The 21,861-nt window shown below is 43.7% G+C and overlaps 1 protein-coding gene across 2 annotated transcripts; it reads right to left on the bottom strand.

Annotated features, from left to right (window-relative positions):
* Window positions 1-17,253: 17,253 nt before the first annotated feature.
* LOC147455417 (cyclin-D2-2-like) lies at window positions 17,254-21,355 on the bottom strand. 2 transcript variants are annotated; one of them, XM_086514193.1, is made up of 6 exons: window positions 20,545-21,355; window positions 20,364-20,450; window positions 20,020-20,118; window positions 19,716-19,791; window positions 19,286-19,416; window positions 17,254-17,876 (listed from the first exon to the last, which is right to left on the bottom strand). In XM_086514193.1, the coding sequence occupies exons 1-6, from the start codon at window positions 20,842-20,844 to the stop codon at window positions 17,538-17,540; spliced, it is 1,032 nt and encodes a 343-aa protein (XP_086370319.1). In that variant the 5' UTR covers window positions 20,845-21,355; the 3' UTR covers window positions 17,254-17,537. The 2 variants fall into 2 exon arrangements, with proteins under 2 accessions (XP_086370319.1, XP_086370318.1); XM_086514192.1 differs by having other exon boundaries at window positions 19,716-19,917; window positions 20,545-21,353.
* Window positions 21,356-21,861: the final 506 nt, after the last annotated feature.

Raw genomic sequence — 21,861 nt, 5'->3', positions numbered from 1 at the left:
ATGGAAACGACCTTGCTTTTTACTTTAGAACCTTACAATATTGTCAATTAAGTATCTTAAATCAAAATTTCACACAACTGACATTAAAATCTGTTTTTCTTATTTTCAAAAGAGATCCAAAATTTGGGGATCTTACATCGATGCTAATTTAGGTAGCAAAGTAGCTCGCTGCTTGAGTCTTTGTGCTGTAAAATGCTGGATTGGAGCACTATTTTGCAACGATTGGAGTGCTTGTGTCGTCCCCTTCCATGCCTTATAACCACCAGGGGACTTCTTAGCTTCACAAGCTGACAGTGCTTCGAGCCCCGCCAACAACTTGGTGTGACGGGGCCCTAAAGTATGAATAGCAGCGACAAGGCTAACCAATCAGTCAGCATTGACATACACTTACATCAACCAACGAGTGTCCTAGTCATCCAATCTCGTCTAATTGACACACCCGCGTCCCGAGACGGGTGCAATCCAGGACGTTCGATCGCTTTTTGAACTAGGTGTGAACTCGGAAGGTATGTGCACCACACCAAACTTGGTGTGAACTAGGGAGGGTATGCATACAACACCGAAGTTGGTGTGAAAAACAAGGTGAGGAAACACGAAGGCCTGCTAAGATAAGGGGAAGATGAGATTTATGGAGAGTGTCAATGAGTGCCTAAAATCACGTGGAATTTTTGTTGTGTTTAATTATAAAATTATATTATCCATTATACATACATAATCACAAATAGTTTACCACATACCCCTCTAATTTGTAAAAATTCCCAAAATACTCCTCAAAGTTAAAATTTCCCAAAATATCCCCAGTATTTTGTCATAAAATTGAAGGAGTACGAGCGGAAGTACGACGCGAGAGAGAGTGCGAGAAGAAGAGCACGACGATATGGTGAACTCGCTCTACTGTAATGTGTAGAGCATAGTGAGTTCTTATTAGGTTTTTACAAAAGAATATGTGTACATACCTGGCGGCCCGCCCACTTACCTGGGCGACCACATTGGGCTTTATACCCCAACAACCTCCCACTTAAAGTCCAATGTGGTACTTTAAGTCTGAGAGAAGCTACTATACAAGCTAATATACAAGAAATGTAGAGAAGTGATGTACTACCCTACACCTAACTGCTTGCGAAAATGCGCAAAGCTCTCTGAGGGAAGTCCTTTTGTAAGTAGATCAGCAGGATTTTCTGTGGTGTGAACTTTGACAAGCTGAAGGTTCTTATCCTCGAGCATTTCCCTGATGAAATGATACTTCACATCCACATGCTTTGTCTTTGAGTGATAAACTGGATTGCGAGCCAATTGTATAGCACTTTGACTATCACAATATAACACAGGCATCTCTTCTTTGATTCCCAAATCTGTTACTAGTCGATTAAGCCAAATTGATTCTTTGCATGCCTCTGATGCTGCAACATATTCAGCCTCTATAGTAGACTGAGTAACACAATCTTGTAATCTAGAACACCATGATACTGCTCCACCAGCCAATGTAAAGACATACCCTGACGTAGACCTTCGGTTGTCTAAGTAACCTGCATAATCTGAGTCTGTAAAACCCTTTACACTTAGCTCCTGACTCCCTTAGCATATACGCATACTCTTTGTAGCTTTCAGGTATCTCAATATTCCTTTCACTGCCTCCCAATGTTTCTTGCCTGGGTTTGACATGTATCGACGTACTACTCCCACTGCAAATGCAATGTCTGGGCGAGTAGCAATCATTGCATACATCAAACTACCCACTGCAGACGCATATGGAATCTTATCCATTTCAGCCTGTTCTTCCTCAGACATAGGACAATCTTGTTTGCTAAGTTTCACATATGGTGGCAATGGAACACTCAGTGCCTTTCCCTTCTCCATATTGAAACGTTGCAAAACCTTGTCAATATACTCTGTTTGAGATAACCAAATCAACTCCTTGATCTGTCTCTCTCAATGCGCATACCAAGTATATGACTTGCCTCACCCATGTCTTTCATGTCAAACGATTTTGCCATCTTTGACTTCAAAGCTGAAATTTCTTCCAAGTGCTTGCCAGCAATCAACATGTCATCCACATACAAAATAAGGATCAGCCAACTACCATCCTTAGCCTTCTTTGTATATAGACAGTGATCGAACTCACTACGTTTGTAGCCTTGAGAAAGCATAAACTTGTGGAATTTATGGTACCATGCCCTCGGTGATTGTTTTAAGCCATAAAGACTCTTTAACAATTGGCATACCCAATCTTCCTTGCCTTTCTCAACAAACCCTTCTGGCTGCTGCATGTAAATTTCCACATCTAAATCACCATGCAAGAACGCTGTCTTGACATCCATTTGGTGCAACACCAAATCTAATATGGCAACCAATGCAAGAAAGCATCTCAATGTAGTCATCTTGACCACCGGAGAGAAGACTTCATCAAAGTCAATGCCTTGTTCTTGCTTAAAGCCCTTGGCAACAAGCCTTGCTTTGTACTTTGGCTGACTATCATGAGCAGTGATCTTATACCTGTAAACCCATTTACAAGGTAGAGCCTTTTTGCCCTGTGGTAATTTAACTAGCTTCCATGTCTTGTTTTTATGTAGAGCTGTCATCTCTGACTGCATGGCCAATTGCCAATTCCCGGAGTCCTTCATTTGCACTGCTTCCTTGTAACATGAAGGCTCATTGCAATCAGTCAACATGACATAGTTCATAGATGGAACAAACCTATCAGGAGGTCGCGTGACACGTCCAGATCTACGCACAATAGGTGGCTCAGGCTCAGCCACAACCTGTGGTTCCACTCCATCCTGTCCTTGCTCCTCTTGAGCCCTGACATTTTGTCTTGCACGTGCAGGTCCATCTTCTTGGAAGACAACTCTTCTAATCTCCTCAACCCTCTCTAGTTTAGAATGATATTTGGATTCATTAAAGTGAGCATCATTGCTGCGGACAACCTTTCTGGATTCAGGATCCCAAAGTCTGTACCCCATCTCACCAGAATTTCCATAGCCTAGAAAGATGCACTTTCTACTCTTTGGCTCAAGTTTGTTCCTAAATTCCTTTGGAACGTGAGTATATGCCTCACAGCCAAAGACTCTTAGATGCTTGTATGAGGGCATTTTGCCTGACCATACCATCTCTAGCACTGAATCCTTCTGCAAAACCTTGCTAGGAGGTCTATTTACAAGATGAACAGCTATCGATACAGCTTCAGCCCAAAACCCATTTGGCAGTTGTGCATTAGACAACATACTTCTGACCTTCTCTTGTATGGTCCTATTCATCCTCTCAGCAACACCATTTTGAGGAGGATTGTAAGGAGCAGTAAGTTCACGTTTTATACCTTTTGACTCACAAAAGTCTTGAAAGGCCTTTGAAACATACTCTCCACCATTGTCAGTGCGTAAGCATTTAAGCTTCTTGCCACTCTGATTCTCCACAAGTGTCACAAACGTTTTGAAAACACTAAACGCTTTATCCTTGTGCTTGAGAAAGTAAACCCATACTTTCCTCGAGTAATCATCTATAAATGTCATAAAGTAAGAAGCTCCCCCTAGAGATAGGTTAGGCATAGGTCCACACAAATCACTATGAACAAGTGCCAATTGTGTATCTCTTCTAATGCTTCTATGCTTATGTGGCTGCTGTGTTTGCTTACCATACAGACAATGTTCACAGAATTCAAAATCATTAAATGAGAAGCCAGGCAAATAACTAGAACGAGACAAGATTTCCATTCCCTTCTTGGACATATGTCCTAACCGGCTATGCCACAAAGAAACGTTCGGCTGCTCGGTTACATTGATTACATTTTTAGAGACATTTGATACATAAATCATGTAAAGTCCTCCAGACTTTACTCCATGTGCTACTGTCATAGAACCCTTGGATATCTTCCACATGTTCTGTCCAAAAGTGGTGACGTAGCCAGCATCATCAAGTAAACCTGTGCTGATCAAGCTCTTTGTAATTGCTGGAACATGTCTCACATTCTTCAGCGTGAAAGAAGAGCCATTCTGAAACTTCAATTGAACATCTCCAACACCTAAGATCTCACATGTCTGCCCATTGCCTAACCGAACATGATCTTTAGTGGTCACATAAGAGGTAAACCACTCCTTGTTTGGAGACACATGAAGTGATGCCCCTGAGTCTATAATCCAGTCACTCAGTGCATTTCCATCAGATGCTGTAAGAAGAGCTGAGTCCATTGTATTCTTCAAGAAGTAGATGTCTCCTGACACTAGACTGTCATCCTCTGCAACAGTGTTTGTCACATTTATTTCTTGAATCTTCACTGAGGACTTGTTCTTCTCACCATGGTCTTCAGCTTTCTCTTTGCCTTTTTCTGCTTTCCATTCTCTGCAGTCTCTTTTCATGTGACCCTTCTTGCCACAATGGTAGCATTCTATGTCACTCTTGCCTTTAGCACTAAGGGACTGCTACAAGACTAATTCCTCTTTCCACCTTTGTACTTTTCTTTGGTCCTTCCCCTGACAACTAAGGCTATTCCTTTGCCTTTGTCCATTGTCTTTCTATTGGTTTCTTCAGTAAGCAGACTTCCTTCTACACCTGCTATGTTCAAACCATCTGGAGGTGCAAAATTACTCAAAGCTGTGCGAAAAGTGTCCCAACTTTCCAGCAATATGATCAACAGGAACATAGCTCTAACAGGTTCATCAAACTTAACACCTTAAGCTGACAACTGACTATAGATTGTGTTGAATTCATTCAGATGATTAGACATAGGTGTCCCTTATTTCATCTTCAAGTCAACAAGCTTCTTAAGCCAGTATACCTGTGAAGCTGCACTCTGCTTCTCATAAAGATCACTCAGCTTTAACCATGCTTGATAAGCCGACATCTCGTCTGCTACATTGAAGTAAACGCTTTCTGCCAAAGTCAGCATAATGGTAGAAAGTGCCAATTCATCCATTTCGCTCCATTCATCTTCGTCCATATCTTCTGGTTTTATCCCCTTGAGCTTTATAGGTTTTATCCGCTTCTTTTGTACCAACACGTGCCAAATCTGCTTCTTCCACAATGGGAAATTGGTTCCATCCAGCTTCTTGATATTGTAAAGAGCAGTGTCCTGTGATCCAGCCATAGCTACGCTTCATAGTAGTTTACTTTCCTGGGAAAAATTCGGCAGAGTTTCCCCTGTAAACTGACCTCTAAACCAATATCAACCTGTCAAATGAACCAAGAAAGCTTCAGATTCTGCAGAAATTTTGGCAGAGTCTCCTTTGTAAAATGGCTCTGGTGTACTAAAAACAGACCAAAAAACAGCTCAAAAAACCACTGTCTCTCTAACACTATAAGCTGTGGGTAAACATGTCCTGCACCTGTACTGTCTCTGACTGTCCTGTCACTATCCTGTAAGCATAGACTGCGACAATGCCTCAACGGCAGTAAAGCAAAGATGCAATCCCAACTGTCTAACTCACAGTCAATACATCCTAGCTGCCTATCTAAGGGTGCTCGAGGGATCGCTCCAAGACCTGTATCACCGAAAGGATCTCAACATTCGAGAATCCCCCAGCTCAATAAAACCTCACTCGACCCTCAACAAAGGCTGCAATAAATCTGACAGTACATAGACTTCCCACAAAGTCATACATCCACAAATTTCCCACTGTATGTTGTAACCGCTGTGGCGGTTGTTTGCTGCGTGACTCACAGCCAGCAAACCCTCAACAGACATACATCATCTCTGACAATACATCCCATGTGGAAGTACTTGCAATGTCAGGATGAAATCTGGAATATCAAGCAACAAACACAAGCTACCTGATGAACTAGTGGATGTCGCCTATAGTCTGTGTGTAGATGCGCCCGTGTCGTATGTGACACGCCTCCAAGAACTGTGAGCCGTCCTTCGATGTGTAGACAGCCACAAATCAACACTCTGGGAGTGTCGATATCCTCAGCACCTACAGTCGTAGGCTGAAAAACCCAAATTTGCAGAGTCGGATCTGCACCCGCTGAGACCACGTAGTCGAAAATGGCCTACGTAGAACTTTGTCGAAGCCGAACGGTGACCGAGATGACCTCAGAATGAAATTCTGGGCACACAAGATTTGGGGCCGTGACTTTGCCTGTCGAATTTCACTCCAATCTGAGCTGGTGACTCTAGCCTCCTGCAGTGCTGCCCCGAGCCTCGATCTGAGCTCTGATACCAGTTGAAGGAGTACGAGCGGAAGTGCGACGCGAGAGAGAGTGCGAGAAGAAGAGAACGACGATATGGTGAACTCACTCTACTATAATGTGTAGAGCATAGTGAGTTCTTATTAGGTTTTTACAAAAGAATATGTGTACATACCTGGCGGCCCGCCCACTTACCTGGGCGACCACATTGGGCTTTATACCCCAACAAAAATACCGTGGTTGTGAGATTAAATATCTCCATAGATAGAAAAAAAATGTAGCTTTTCAAAAGAATACTGATTGTCTATCAATACAAGATGCTAAAACTTGAATTTGAGTTGGTTATGTAGGCTTTGGAGATAAATTGCTTCATAATTTTTAGACATAACTAGCAAAACGGTGCCACCTTCGGCGGCGGCATGAACCCTCTTACACTCAAACCCCTTGCATCCATTGCCTATTCAGAGAGGGTTTTGGACCACTGGCCAAAGTTATGAGATTCCAGGATCAGACTTGGACTATTTTTATTGGAGTTGCACTGACATAGGGAGAGCCTCTCAAGGAGACCAGACAGTAGGAGACACTCACAGAGGGAGATCATTGATTTCTTTAGACCACATACGAGCCATCCAGATGAGCAGGCATCACATCAGACTTCAGAGTCCACATGTACCAAAGGTACACTGACTCCCGGGGCCACTGAGCTTGGGAGATCCAGACGCCCAGAACTGCGACGGTCATCAAGACATCGGTGGAAGCTCCATCAGCATACCCCTCTTGAGCATATGCCGCAATCAATGCCTTCTAAGGGCCGATGCTCCTAGATAGGGAGTTCTCAAGTGTAGGTGATTACATCTAGAGGGATTCCCTCGCTTCGTATACGTTGAAGTCAACCCAAAGCTTCCTCACCTTGCCCCTCTTGTGCTTATGCCGCAATCAATGCAATTCAAAGACGACATTCCGGACTTAAGGCTTCTAATTACACCATTTTTTGCATACATGTTGACCAGGCCATTCCCAAGCACGTCTTTTTTCAAGAGCCCCTGACTAATAGTATCATACTGACTAACGTGTTGCCCAAGTATGTGTTCGTTTTGAGTAAGTCACTAAAACGAATATCAACATGTATCCTACTTCCTTATTACAAATCCTTCTCCTTAGCACAGCTTTAAGTGAGCTCACAAAAGAAAGGTTTTCATTTGATATACATACTGACGAATCTGTTGCCCAAGCATAAGTTCTTTTCAAGCAACTCGCTATGAAGAATTTCAGCATGTATTCTACTACCTTGTTACAAATCCTTATTCTTAGCCTGTCACCACCTGCTCTCGTTCGTTCGCACGTTGCAGGGCATACTCGCCTGAGCAAGGAAATAACGCCATGTGGCAGGGGTGGGGCGGAATCCCTCCCCCTTTTATTATAGTATAGACCAGACAATAGGAGACACTCATAGAGGGAGATCATTAATTTCTTTAGACCACATGTGGGGCATTCAGATGAGCAGGCATCACATCGGACTTCAGAGTCCACATGTACCAGAGGCGCACTGACTCACGGGGCCACTGAGCTTGGGAGATCCAGACGCCCTGAACTGCGAGGGTCATCAAGACATTGGTGGAAGCTGCATCAGAGGGTCCTCACCATACCCCTGTTGAGCATATGCCGCAATCAATTCCTTCCAAGGGGCGATGCTCCTAGATAGGGAGTTCTCAAGCGGTGAGGTGATTACATCTAGAGGTATGCCCTCGCTTCATATACGTTGAAGACAACCCAAATCTTCCTTGCCTTGCCCCTCTTGTGCTTATGCTGCAATCAATGCAATTCAAAGACGACATTCTGGACTTCAAGCTTCTAATCACACCATTTTTTGCATACATGTCGACCAGGCCATTCCCAAGCACGTCTTTTTTCAAGAGCGCCTGACTAACAGTATCATAGTGACTAATGTGTTGCCCAAGTATGTGTTTGTTTTGAGTAAGTCACTAAAACGAATATCAGCATGTATCCTACTTCCTTATTACAAATCCTTCTCCTTAGCACAGCTTTAAGTGAGCTCACAAAAGAAAGGTTTGCATTTGATATACATACTGACGAATGTGTTGCCCAAGTATAAGTTCTTTTCAAGCAACTCACTATGAAGAATTTCAGCATGTATTGTACTGCCTTGTTACAAATCCTTATTCTTAGCACAGTTTCAAGTGAGGCATCCACCAAAAACATCCCAAAGATTCTTACCCTGCCCATTTCCTGCAACCAGTGCATTTTAAGAGATGACATCCTAGACAGGAAGCACTTTTTGTGCTTTATGAAGTGCACCACATTTGGCGTACATGTCAATCAAGGCAGTGCCAAGCATGGCGTTTTCTTTCAACAACCCTTGACTAAAAATATCATTGTGAATTCTTTTCCCCATAAGAGCATCTTGTATAATACCACATGCTTTCAAGGTGCAACGGTACACCACTATTTTTATACATGTCGACCAAAGCACGTCTTTTTTCAAGAGACCTTGACTAGCAGTATCATCAAGATTCTTTTAGCATCTTTCATAATTCCAATGCTTGCAAGCGAAGGTGACTACATTGGCTAAAAATAGTTGAAAACATCCCACTTCCTTACCTTGACCCTGTTGGAATCAATTCACTCCATGAGACAGCATCTTGAACAGGAACCTCGTCGAGGACCTATCGCGCTCTAAGAGGTGTACCACACTTGACGTACATATATCTTATCAATGCACTCTAGAGACAACAGTATGGAAAAGAAGCTTGTCAAAGACCTTTTGAACTCTGAGAAGTGCACCGTCCTCTCTCTGCATCTGTTGGAAATATCCCAGAACTTCCTGATCACGACCACCCTATTGGAGATAAGATGGGCCTATTGCACTTTGAGAAGTACACCGCACTTGACATACATACTGACTAACATGTTGCCCAAGTATGTGTTCTTTTCGAGTAGCTCATTATAACGAATATCAACATGTATCCTACTTCCTTGTTACAAATCCTTCTTCTTAGTACAGCTTTAAGTGATCTCACAAAAGAAAGGTTCGCACTGTGAATCTGAGCATCTTGTGTAATGCCGCATGCCTTCAAGGTGCAAGAGCACGTGATTGCATTTGGAGAGATGCCCTCTCTCTACATCAGCTAAAATAGCACACTTTCTGACCTTGACCATGTTGGACATATCCTGCAATCAATTCACTCCATGAGAAAACATTTCGAACAGGAACCTCGTCGAGGACCTATCGCGCTCTAGGAAGTGCATCGCACTTGGCGTACATATTGTCCATCCTGCAATCAATGCACTCTATGGGACAACATTGCGGAGTTGAGGACTTGTTGAACTCTGAGAAATCATCTTCCTCTCTCTGCATATGTTGAAAAAAGCCCACAGCTTTCTGATCCCGACCACCGTATTGGAGATAACATGGGCTTGTTCCACTTTGAGAAGTACACCGCACTTGACATACATACTGACTAACGTGTTGCCCAAGTATGTGTTCTTTTCAAGTAACTCGTGATAACAAATATCAACTGGTATCCTACTTCCTTGTGTAATGCCGCATGCCTTCAAGGTGCAAGAGTATGTGATTGCATTTGGAGAGATGCCCTCTCTCTACGTCAGCTGAAATAGCCCACTTCCTGACCTTGACCCTGTTGGACATATCCTGCAATCAATTAACTCCATGAGACAACATTTTGGACAAGAACCTCGTCGAGGACCTATCACGCTCTAGGAAGTGCATCGCACTTGGCGTACATATTTCCCATCCTGCAATCAATGCACTCTATGAGACGACATTGCGGAGTCGAGGACCTGTTGAACTATGAGAAGTGCACTGTCCTCTCTCTGCATATGTTGAAAACAGTCCACAGCTTTCTGACACCGATCACCCTATTGGAGATGACATGGGCGTGTTGCACTTTGAGAAGTACACCGCACTTGACATACATACTAACCAACTTGTTGTCCAAGTATGTGTTCTTTTCAAGTAACTCACGATAATGAATATCAACAGGTATCCTACTTCCTTGTTACAAATCCTTCTTCTTAGCATAGCTTTAGGTGAGCCATATCCACTAACAGAGGATTCTGGATACACCATTTGGTAAGGGTGTTACGTTGCTTGATCTGCAGGTAAGGCCGTTTGCTAGTGGCGTTTGAATGGGCCTCTGGTGGTGGATTGATAGTGCTATAGAGAGAGGGCATCTCTCCAAATGCAATCACGTGCTATTGCACCTTGAAAGCATGCGGCAATAAGCTCAAACCTGGCATCAACTGCTCATCTTGTGTAATGCCGCATGCCTTCAAAGGTGTAAGAGCACGTGATTGCATTTGGAGAGATGCCCTCTCTCTACATCAGCTGAAATAGCGCACTTTCTGACCTTGACCATGTTGGACATATCCTGCAATCAATTCACTCCATGAGACAACATTTCGAATAGGAACCTCGTCGAGGACCTATCGCGCTCTAGGAAGTGCATCACACTTGGCATACATATTGCCCATCTTGCAATCAATGCACTCTATGAGACAACATTGCGGAGTCGAGGACTTGTTGAACTCTGAGAAATGCACCATCCTCTCTCTGCATATGTTGAAAACAGCCCACAGCTTTCTAACCCCGACCACCCTATTGGAGATAACATGGGCTTGTTGCACTTTGAGAAGTACCCCGCACTTAACATACATACTGACTAACGTGTTGCCCAAGTATGTGTTCTTTTCAAGTAACTCACGATCAACATGTATCCTACTTCCTTGTGTAATGTTGCATGCCTTTAAGGTGCAAGAGTATGTGATTGCATTTGGAGAGATGCCCTCTCTCTACATCAGCTAAAATAGCCCACTTTCTGACCTTGACCATGTTGGACATATCGTGCAATCAATTCACTCCATGAGACAACATTTTGGACAGGAACCTTGTCGAGGACCTATCACGCTGTAGGAAGTGTATCGCGCTTGGCGTACATATTGCCCATCCTGCAAAATCAATGCACTCTATGAGACAACATTGCGGAGTCGAGGACCTGTTGAACGACAAGAAGTGCACCGTCCTCTCTCTACATATGTTGAAAATAGTCCACAGCTTTCTGACCCCGACCACCCTATTGGAGATAACATGGGCCTGTTGCACTTTGAGAAGTACACCGCACTTAACATACATACTAACCAACTTGTTTCCCAAGTATGTGTTCTTTTCAAGTAACTCACGATAATGAATATCAACAGGTATCCTACTTCCTTGTAACAAATCCTTCTTCTTAGCACAGCTTTAGGTGAGCCATATCCACTAACAGAGGATTCTGGATACACCATTTGGTAAGGGTGTTAAGTTGCTTGTGATCTGCAGGTAAGGCCGTTTGCTAGTGGCGTTTGAATGGGCCTTTGGTGGTGGATTGATAGTGTTGTAGAGCAGTTGATGCCAAGTTTGAGCTTATTGCAGAAGCTAGAAGGCTGATAGGGCTCCGAGTTGGTAGCAAGGGCAAGCTAGGAAGGAGTAGTGGTAGATGGGGGCTCCCCTTGCAACCTGATTATGTAACCCTGCTTCTTTGAGCCTGAGGATGTGAAGCACAGAGCTAGCCTACCATGGCAACAATTTCAAGGGGTAGAACAGTCCTGAAGGAGCTTGGAGGACGCTCTTTCTGAATCTTGGAAGTTGATAAATCTGCTTCTTCCACATAGACACTCTTTTTTTTTTGTAAATCTGCTTTTACATACACACTCACACACACATACATACATACATACACACTCATACACACACATGAGCTCTTCTATTTAAGTGCTCTTTACCTTCTCTACAGCCTAGCTGCGTGGCTGCCTATCTTCTTGACTCCAATAATCCATCCTTGGAACATTGGCTTCTTCTTGATTTGCTCGAATACTGCAGGTTTTGCTGCCTATCGTCTCCTTGAAACATCTGAATCTTCTTGCTGTTCTTGAATACCTCAGGTTTCACTGTGCAGACACCTTTGCATTGCAATCCTTGCCTTCTTTCTGCTATATGTGCCGCGCACATTCAAGCCTCTCTTGATCCCATTCTCCCCCCTCGAGCTCACATCTTTGATCAGCAAGAAGAGTGGTCGGCCACAAAAGAGGGAGATTTCAAACTCGCGCTACTACAGAAGAGAATAGAGGGCGGGTCGGGCTCCTTAACCTATGGGGAGCCATTGATGATTGGGCTCTTGCCATCTTTGACTCTGAGCAGTGTGGGCACGTCTCTCTCTCTCTCTCTCTCTCTCTCTCTCTCTCTCTCTCTGTGTGTGTGTGTGTGTGTGTGTGTGTGTGTGTGTGTGTGTGTGTGTGTGTGTGTGTGCAACTTGGCAGCCATAGTACCTTTACGCGCCACACACCTTGAGGCTTGTACACAGAAGCCAAGGAGAGAGATAGGGAGAATGGCCGGAACCCCTTCTACTAACCATCTCACTGGCTCTCGACGTTCGCACACATTCTCTCTCTTCGCATTCGCACACTCTCTCTCTGTCTTTGGTTAGCACTCAAGGACTGAGCCTGTGGTCACCGGCCCGCTCTCGTTCGCACGCTGCAGGGCACACTGGCCTTAGCAAGGAAAAATGCAATGTGGCAAGGGGGGAGCCAGAATTCCCTCCCCCATTATCCTTAGTATAGATTGTCTTTTTTGTGAGGTAATTGTAACAAATTACATGCTAGGCATTCAAACGGATCTCAAGTGTCAAAAAGAAATAAAGATTAAAAAATATTGAACAATCGAACCAAAATAGATACAAGGGTATTCGGAAATTTTTGAAACTTGAGGGATACTTTGGGAATTTTCACAAATTAGAGGGATATTTTGGTAATCTATCGAAAGACCCAAAAGGAGGTATCAATTAGTGACATGTCTCCAATGCAAACCTAAATTATTAATAGACTCTTGCTTTTTTTTTTCAAAGTTCGTTGTAATTTTGACAAGATTCCCTACCATGTTCAACCAATTTTAGGCTGAGATGAGGCAAAGTTCAAACCTTTCCCGCAGTTTGAGCTGCCAAAATTTGGTTGACTTTGTGGGGGTTGTACCGAGAGAGAGAGAGAGAATTTTACTTTTAGAGAGTGTTTGTGTGTGGTCAAAAAGCTTCAAGCCTCTAGGCTAATGCTTTTCAAAATTCACTTTATTGAAGGACGGAAAAGGAAAGTAAAGACTGCTCTTCTGTAGATAAAATGCAAAGACTCGATCGTCCCGACAGGAAAACAACCATAGCCGGTGGGCTCGCCTGCTCACCGCCAAAAAAGAGCTATGAGTTATCTTGTCATTCTGATGATAAGACACTAAAAACAAGAGAAATCTAATTTATGTACATTTCCCATGCATTTTTTGATTCTTTCGTAAGATCTTCTGCGGCATGGGTAAGCTGATAACATTAATTTTTTCTTTAATAATTACAAAACAATAGCTAGCTTGGAACGCGTGATGCGTTCGAATGAAGCGACTCGGGTGGGTCGCTTCCAAATAAAATAAAGCAATTGCGTAGAAAGGGCCCTACGGCATAGAAGATGCCATTGCCACACCTACATTTCCAATTTGATTCCTTATTATGTTCGTAAGTTGGTCATGGAAAAGATGTTCACAATGACAATAAAGTACGAAGAAAAATGATTGTGCACAAGATTATGTGGACTCTTATAGGGTATTGATTTTCCAATGTAATGTGTTTAGGGTACAAGGGCGCCTAACATCAATAACCATTGCCAACCATACGAACCCCCAAAAGAAACACATGTAGTTGGCCAAAAAAAATTTTGAGGTGTCAAACTCTCCCATTGCTTTCACGCGCTAGTGCCTACATGGCACGAGCGGAAGTCCTTGATTTTACAAAACTTACTTTTGAATGTCGATGCACATAGGCTAGGCAGAAGCGCTCCATAATTATCATCGCCCCTCTCGTTCATTGGTGAGAGGGCTCAAACCATGTCTTCTTTCATCACAAAGTTGGCCCGTGTTGTCTTTAACGACTGAAGCATCCCTATTGTGCATCGAGAATCTTGCTTTCAAAGCACAAAATTTAAAGGCAAACATGAAGTATTGTTAGGGCCCGATATATGGAGTGAAAGGTGGTGGTCTAGAGGAATTGTCTAGACCTCATCCGTCGAATTGTGGGCTCAATACCAGCTAGTCGTTGACCTTTTACAACCCAAGAGGTTTGTCCATCTTTTGAGCCATGTTTCCTTACGAAGCATGTTGTTACCATTTCTCTGAAGCACTCTGAACACAACAATTCCACCATCACCTCATATCCTATGGCATGGGCTCCTGTTTGAGCCTCAAACAATTGATTTCACAAAACAAGCAACCGTATTTCGTTTTGATGTCCTTAAGTTGGAGATTTTACCCTAGCTTGCTCTAGCTTGGAACCATTGCTAGTTCCCCCAAACCCTCTTGACCTACCGACACACCAATGTGGTTTTTTGATCATATATATGCAAACAAAACAAGCCAACACAAATGCGTATAGACATTGTCCTATGGAAAATAGAGTATTCTCTAAAAAAACCAACAATGAAGCATGTGGATGCGATACACAATAGACGTTGTAGTTTTCTTCATCTATAATTAGCACTTCAAGTGTCACTCAAAGAGTACTTAGGTGGTTGTCATGTGAGGTTCAATTAGCAATTATTCAAGGCGATAATTGAGCATCATTTGTGGTCACACGCCAATAATTGAGCCTCGTCCGTTCTATTAGGCATACCATATTGTAATTGAACCAAAATCAACATAGTTGCAAAAGGTAACCGGCCACTTGCAAGCTAAATGCAACAATGCCTCACGTCAAATAACTGGTGGCTAATGCATGATAGGGGATCTGAAAAAGCAAGCCCAACCGGCTACAATTGATCCTATACCTGTGAGTTCAAAGGTTGTGGGTTCAACACCCCTTGATTGCTCGAAGACATGTTCTAACCTTTAGGGGCATTTCTGGTGTGGTTTGACCAACCTTATTCGGCCAAAAAGACTCACCTTAAGAGTCCGGCTGCCTCCACCTACGAGGGTTGGGTGTGTGTGTGTTGTACTTTCCAAGTTGTAGGTAATTCTTCCAAAAGAAAAAAGATCATATACCTCAATATACCTCATGTGGCAACGAGACCCTCTACTGAAATGTGTGTGACCCATAGGACTCAATAGCCGCCTTTTGTTTTGAAATGGAGCTCAATAGGTGACCATGATTTTGGAAAATTCACTATCAATAGGAATCTTATAAGGATTCCTGATCGCAGCCTCATGCCAAATGCAAAGAGTAGCCTACAAGTGTCGCATGAGGGGGAAGGAGCAAGTAGAGTACAAGCATCGCGCGAGGAGTGCTTGGAGCAGACGTAGAGGTTCTGAAGCCCTAATTTTTGCATTGCGAATACCTTCAACTTCATGTGCTGGCTTAAGTAGTTACGAGAGTTACCTTAGTTGGATCCTCTTTATTTTGGAGGGCAAGAAAATACAAAGGTTAGCCTTGGAAGGAAAGGATGGGAATCAACTAAGTAATAGATAAAATAATGAACGAACCAGTAGTAGGGGATACTAGCTGGAGAAGGGGGTACTAGTATGGCACAAGACTAAAATGAAATTTGAAAATGGGTTTTTTGATCGTTACATATTCTTAATATTAACTGTGCCTCACATGACCACCCCCGTAATTAGTCGATTTATCTGCTCTCCCAAAATGCAATACACGTCTCCTTCATGGCAAACACAGGAAACATAGACAACTGCCTCTTGTCCGAGTTGATTATTATGGTTTTCGGTACTATTTGACGGCTGCAATTCAACACCGATCTGGTGTCTTTATTTAATGAATAAGCCAGCTACACAACATCGACCGATCGCCACTTTCGCTTAAATTGCTGATCAATCTCTATCTAGCTAATTGCAGCTGTGACACATTTGTCACTGGATCTCCCACAGAGCAACCATGGATGGAATTTCGTTTTAGCGCGTCATAGACTAAACACAAATAATTTGTGGTCTCACAAAGAGGAAGCCTCACAAAGGTCTCGCAAGAGGAAAGCCCGAGGGTTGGCAATGTGGATTTCTTTTATAGTTTCTTTCCAAATTTCTTGTCTGCGCTCTCTTCTCATGAATAAACCTCAAGCTGTTTTAGTTAGGGTGAATGCCAGGGTCGAGCACTGCAGCGTCGCTAGGGGAGTCAGCTACACGCGTTCTACTTTTTTTGTACCCACTGCCCTCACGAGTCACGGGGGCCAGAGAGAGAGGGGTCAGTGGTCAGCCTCAGAGCCTCAGAGAGGTTTCACAGAATTGTGACTCGTGACTCGTCAGAGCCCTCAGAGACTCAGACTTGCCTGGCCGTTGACCACAGAGGCTGAGAGACTGGTCACTGATGAGATCTGAGGGAAGGGGATGTTCCTGCCAGTTCATGTGCATGTCTGGAGCCTCCGCCAGGAGTCAGATAGCGTAGAAGTTACTGTGCCAACTGCTGTCTACCTCTTGACTTGACACAAATACAAAGTGATGGCGATTCACACGCAGTACATTTTTTACTTTTAAGTTTTCCGCTCCCTGCATCGATATGGCCCAAAATGCCCCTCACGTTACACTGTCGTAACTGTAAAGTCACCGTGCATGTGGCCTAGGGCTAAGGCCCTAAGGGCATAGAGAGGAATGCCAAACGTTTGGAGCCTGTTGACGGTGTGTACGCGTGCGTGTGGCCGTGTATGTGAGAGAGAGAGAGAGAGAGAGATCTGAGAGAGCAGGCCCGTTCCGACCACTGTGCATGCATTGCCGCATTCTGCAGGCGATGATTTCACTGCTTCAAGCGGAGGGTGATACACTGATATTAGCCTGCAAAGTGCAAAATTGTGATCATGGAGATTCGAACTTGAGACGTGTCCACAGTCCGCCTAAAGTTCTGGCTTTTCTGAGTGCACAGACTACTGTCCACAGACTACAGTGCCAATGCACAAAATCATATGCAAACCCATTGCAGGCTCATTAAATGAGGAGTACGAGTGAGCATGCTCCCAAGTACTTGCACTTGTACTACCTTTCACAGACCTAGCTACATACCATGCCATTGGCCAAGTTCCAACATTAACCAAACCTTGACATTAAAAATATGTGTGTGTGTGATCTTTATTCGTCTCTGTCATACCCGTAACCCGTTCATATGTACAACTGTATGCTTTGTTGAGTATTTGCCAGGCACATCAATTTTGTGTAGCATGTCATGGGCTCGCGCATTGTCAGTAATTGCCCATTCATCTCTGTGTTGCGCACTCATCGACTGGCAAAAGACATCGCTTCCGCAAGCTCACAGTTGCATGGATTGGGCGAAAGCCAAAAAGGAAGGGTTATTGTGATAGTTTACTTGTGCTAGGAGCTAGGTGACAAGAGATGTAGACGGCGCTTATTGCTTAAATATGCAGACTGTTCACTAAGTTTTTTCCCTCTTTCAGGGCAGTTGGGGAGGCAATGAAGATGTCAGAGAGGCTGCAACAACATCATTGAATGCACTGCTCACTTTAGTACCAGTGAGACTTATTGGGTGCAAAGCATTGTTTGTCATCATTGATGATCTCATGCCCGGACTCATTGAACCACAAACTGTTGTAGATGAAGTGTTCAATGTCCGATCGCAACTTTCAGAGCTGAAGCAAGCAGCATCTAGCACCCCCATTGGACTCTGCGGTGCTGATGACTTCCACAATGCGACTTTGTGTGCCGGTGGAGACCAGAAGGGATCTCCTTGCAGCATCTCCTCCATGAGGCGTGTCCACTCCATCACCTCTCTCTGACACAACAAGTGAAGCATTTGGTGAGCCACAAAGTACAAGCACTGGCCAGAATTTTTGACAAAAAATAAGAAGAGACATCAATCTCAGAGTTAGGAGAAGGAATGACGTTGAGGTTTTATAAACGCAATTCTCAGGCAGAAAAAACTAAATTATGTGGACTCAAGCCATGTTCAAAATCCATATTTAGAGAGTTCATTCGCTAGACAATCATCTCTATACCCATACGAGACAAAGAAAAGGGATCTTAGGCAGCCATGAAACCTTTTGGAACAGAAAACCTGTCCTCAGTATTGCAAACATCTCAATTCAGTTAAACCCAGGAATGTGAGACCGTCGCACTCCTATACACGGCTACTCAGTCAAACACGTGAATGGAAAAAAAACATGCCCCTATATATGGTTTGCAGACAATCATTCGTTCAGGTATTATGCAGCGGGCCTTCTGCCTGACATGGCTAACATACACATTCACAAAGCCATTTCTGGTCCCTTCTTTCATTACAACGACACTCTTTGCAGAGATGAGCTCTCTACAGCAACAACCGAAGTTTTCATGTTCTGGTCACATTGAAAAAATGCCCGACGCTCTTCTCCTGAAAAAAAGTGCTTTAGTACTTTCTAACCAATTACCTGGAAAGCTGTACAACTTCCCTCAAGAGGTTGTACCTTCAGAGCCTTCAAGTGAGTTTTTAACAGTGAAAAAGATTGCATTCATAGCAATTAACTACATCTTAGAAGAGCAATCAAAGCCCTTGAATTCCTATTGTGGGTTCCAAAAAGGACAAGGTATCACACGACTAGAGGTTCACAATAGAAAACTAAAAAGTTTAAACCCACATGCCTAGTACTCCACAATAAAAAACTAAAGACATTGAAAACAGTTCAATGAAGATAGAATGGAGTGCAACATAGCCAGGTGTCTCATGTAAGGGCCAAGGGCATAATTGCAATATCTATCTGGCATGCATGCCTATATTGTGTAACGTGCTACATTGGCGGGAGCACTACTCGGAACACAAAAAAGATTTAAAATTCTGTCTTGATTTTTAAGGTCAAGGTAATGATATAACCAGCATTTATGCCAAAATTTAAGGTTTTTACCAGGATTTAGAACTAAAATGCCCAATTTTGAACCTTGAAAAAGATGGATTGAGGAAATCCCAACCAGGATTTTTCATTTTCAACCGAGAAATTTTTACTACAAACCAGATTACGTGAACATTGGGTGGGAGACCGGTTATATGCAGGCACATTCCACCTAAAGACCTTTGTATTGAATGGTGTTGCATGCCACAACCCGTGTGTATATGTGTGTGCATGCCTGCACATATACTCACACTAGCACAACCAATTAAAACGGAGAGAAAGACTATATTGCATTTTGCATGCAACTGCATTTACTCACTTCTTTCATGGGCCAAACGGAAAGTAAAGCTCGTTGCAAGCAAGCTGCTTGCGAGGGCACCTCCTCCTTGCAAGCACTCACTAGAGAAGCCACTGCCGCTACCGAGGGGCTGTAAGCCACAAACCTGAAATCTGCACATCCCAATAATTGGCTTCAGATACACACAAGCTGAAAAATTGCATTGACCAGCATGCCATCCTACACCTGAGCCGAATTACATACACACAGAAGTATTAATATGTGTGCACATAGTCCACAGATTAATCTTGAAGTGGAAACGCGCACGTGGACCACATTGAAACTCAAAACCTCGCGACACAGCAGGACATAACCCATTCACGAATGGGGCCTCATAAGCACATTGGACTCCATAGCTAGCATCTCTGTTTACCTTTGCACAAATGCTACATGCGTAATTATGCGTAATTACCTCTGCAGGAACGCAAGATCAATTCATCTGAACGTGAGATCAAAGCTTGCGACAATCCATTGAGGAAGTAGGTCTTCTGCAGCAGATAGAGGAGGTATGAGAAAGGAGTCACAGAGATCATCTCCCAATTGAGGGTACTCATTATAAGCAGCTCCATCCTCTGAATAGTACAGGATTCAAAGGCATACTGAATATCTCCTACCTGCCAGAAGAGAGAAAAACATCACAAGGGGTGGCATGGCGGCATAACAAACAGCAAGGAACAACTGAAACAGACAGGGACACACAATGTGTAACATGTCACCTGTAGGTCAGAAAGCAGAGGGACCTCTGTTTCTTGCAATTTGACTGCCAAAGAAATGCTACTAATAGCCACCAACTGTAGGAACCATGTTTTCCCTCTCTGTAATACATAAAAGGAATTCATTGTTAAGAAACTTCCCCAATGTACCTTTCTGATTAAAGCAACATAAAAGACCCACACAAATGCTCCTTCGTTATGTGCACATCTACATTAATGTGTGTATGTGTGTGCCTGCGCACACACACATGTGCGTGGTATATAACTTCACTCTTCCAACTGTTTATTGTGTACAATGACCACCAATACTCTGCTACATTCTTGAAGTTTCATATGAGAAGCCTCACAGAATTGGCATGCTTGGACAAGAATCGATCGAAATAGCTCACGGACAAGAACGCTGTTTGCGCGCTAAACCCATAGTGCGCATGAACCTGAACACAAAAAACAACCAATGTTTTCTGTGATGAAAGCAACTCATGACCCTTAAGCAATTCAAAAGATTAGCAAAAGCTTAATCTTGCTCACATCTAGCATCCAGTTCACCATATGAGCACGCATTTGCAACTCCGCATCCTTGCCCTCATAGCTATCAATGTAATCCCTGCTCTTATTCATCAGAATGTCCTCCTTTTGCATGAGAAGGGTGATAAAATCATCATCCTCCATAGAAGGCATGTCAAAAATTTCTTTTCCTCTCTGTTTACAACCCAAAAGGTCACAATTTGAGCATCCTGTATTGTCCTCCCATTCACTCTCACGAGCATCCTCTGTACACAACAGGCTTGTCACTACACGATCAAAGCACAGAGCCATTGCTCTCAACATCAAGAACTGGCGTACAATGTGTCAGTCACAAAGAGTTTCCGTCAGTTGTGGCTACGGTGAAACTTAGCTGTTCTTGTATGATTGTGGAAGGGCGTACACACATACACACACTCACTCACTCAAGCAGAGGCAAAGACTAAAAGCAGCAAAGCGAACGAATACTCCGAAAGAGAGAGAAGCCACGATCACTCAGCGTTACATAAAAGAACATATGTGGGTGTGAGAATGCCGGGGCACATGCCAGCAGGGAACCGCGAATGAAGAGGGCAACAATGAGTAGAAGCAGAGAGTAGGGAGGTTGTGGTTGTGTATCTGCAGGTAAACAAGAGAAACATCAAAGAGAACACATTGAAGCACGGAAACGGATAGCAAAGCGAGGGCCATGGGCTGGTAATGAGCTGCCGCGGTCGCTGCTTGGCAGGTAGTGTGAGAAAAGCAGCCATGCGGGCTGCTAGAAGTGTTGCAGCGTGCAGAACAGAAATGAGGACAAAGCTTGAATATGAAGTGGAAGTGGAAGTGGAAGGGCTGGAAGGTTTAACTTTTTCTTTTATTTTTTGTTCTCTTTTTTTTTTTTTTTTTTGGGGGGGGGGGGGGGGGGGAGGGGAAGGGGGCGGGCGGCCTTGCCTATATCTCACACGGGCATGGGAGCAGATGGGATCTACAGTGGGATGATGGAAGACCGTAGATCGCATACAATGTAAACTCGGGTGCCTGATCGAGTTTACTTCGCCCCTTCCCCAGAACCTGGGGTTTAAGGGCCATGCGGCCTATCCATCTCGTCTGCGTACATCACCTGTGGAATGTACACGTTTCCATGGAGTTTTGACGTGCAAAAGTATCAAGGCGAGAAAAAATAAACTCGGGTACCCGAGTTTACTTATGCGACAAGATCTACAGCACGCGCCTAATGTCGAGGCCCAAAAATGATCGGAGCCTTTCATCCCATCTCCCATGCCCGTGTTAAATATAGTTGAGGCAAGGGGAGGGGCAGGAGGGGCTCGTTACTATCTCACACGG

Source organism: Adiantum capillus-veneris, chromosome 6 (genome assembly GCF_014529385.1).
Source record: "Adiantum capillus-veneris isolate H3 chromosome 6, ASM1452938v2, whole genome shotgun sequence".
In the NCBI taxonomy this organism is placed as follows: Eukaryota; Viridiplantae; Streptophyta; class Polypodiopsida; order Polypodiales; family Pteridaceae; genus Adiantum; species Adiantum capillus-veneris.
This window is presented reverse-complemented; position numbering and strand designations above follow the sequence as displayed.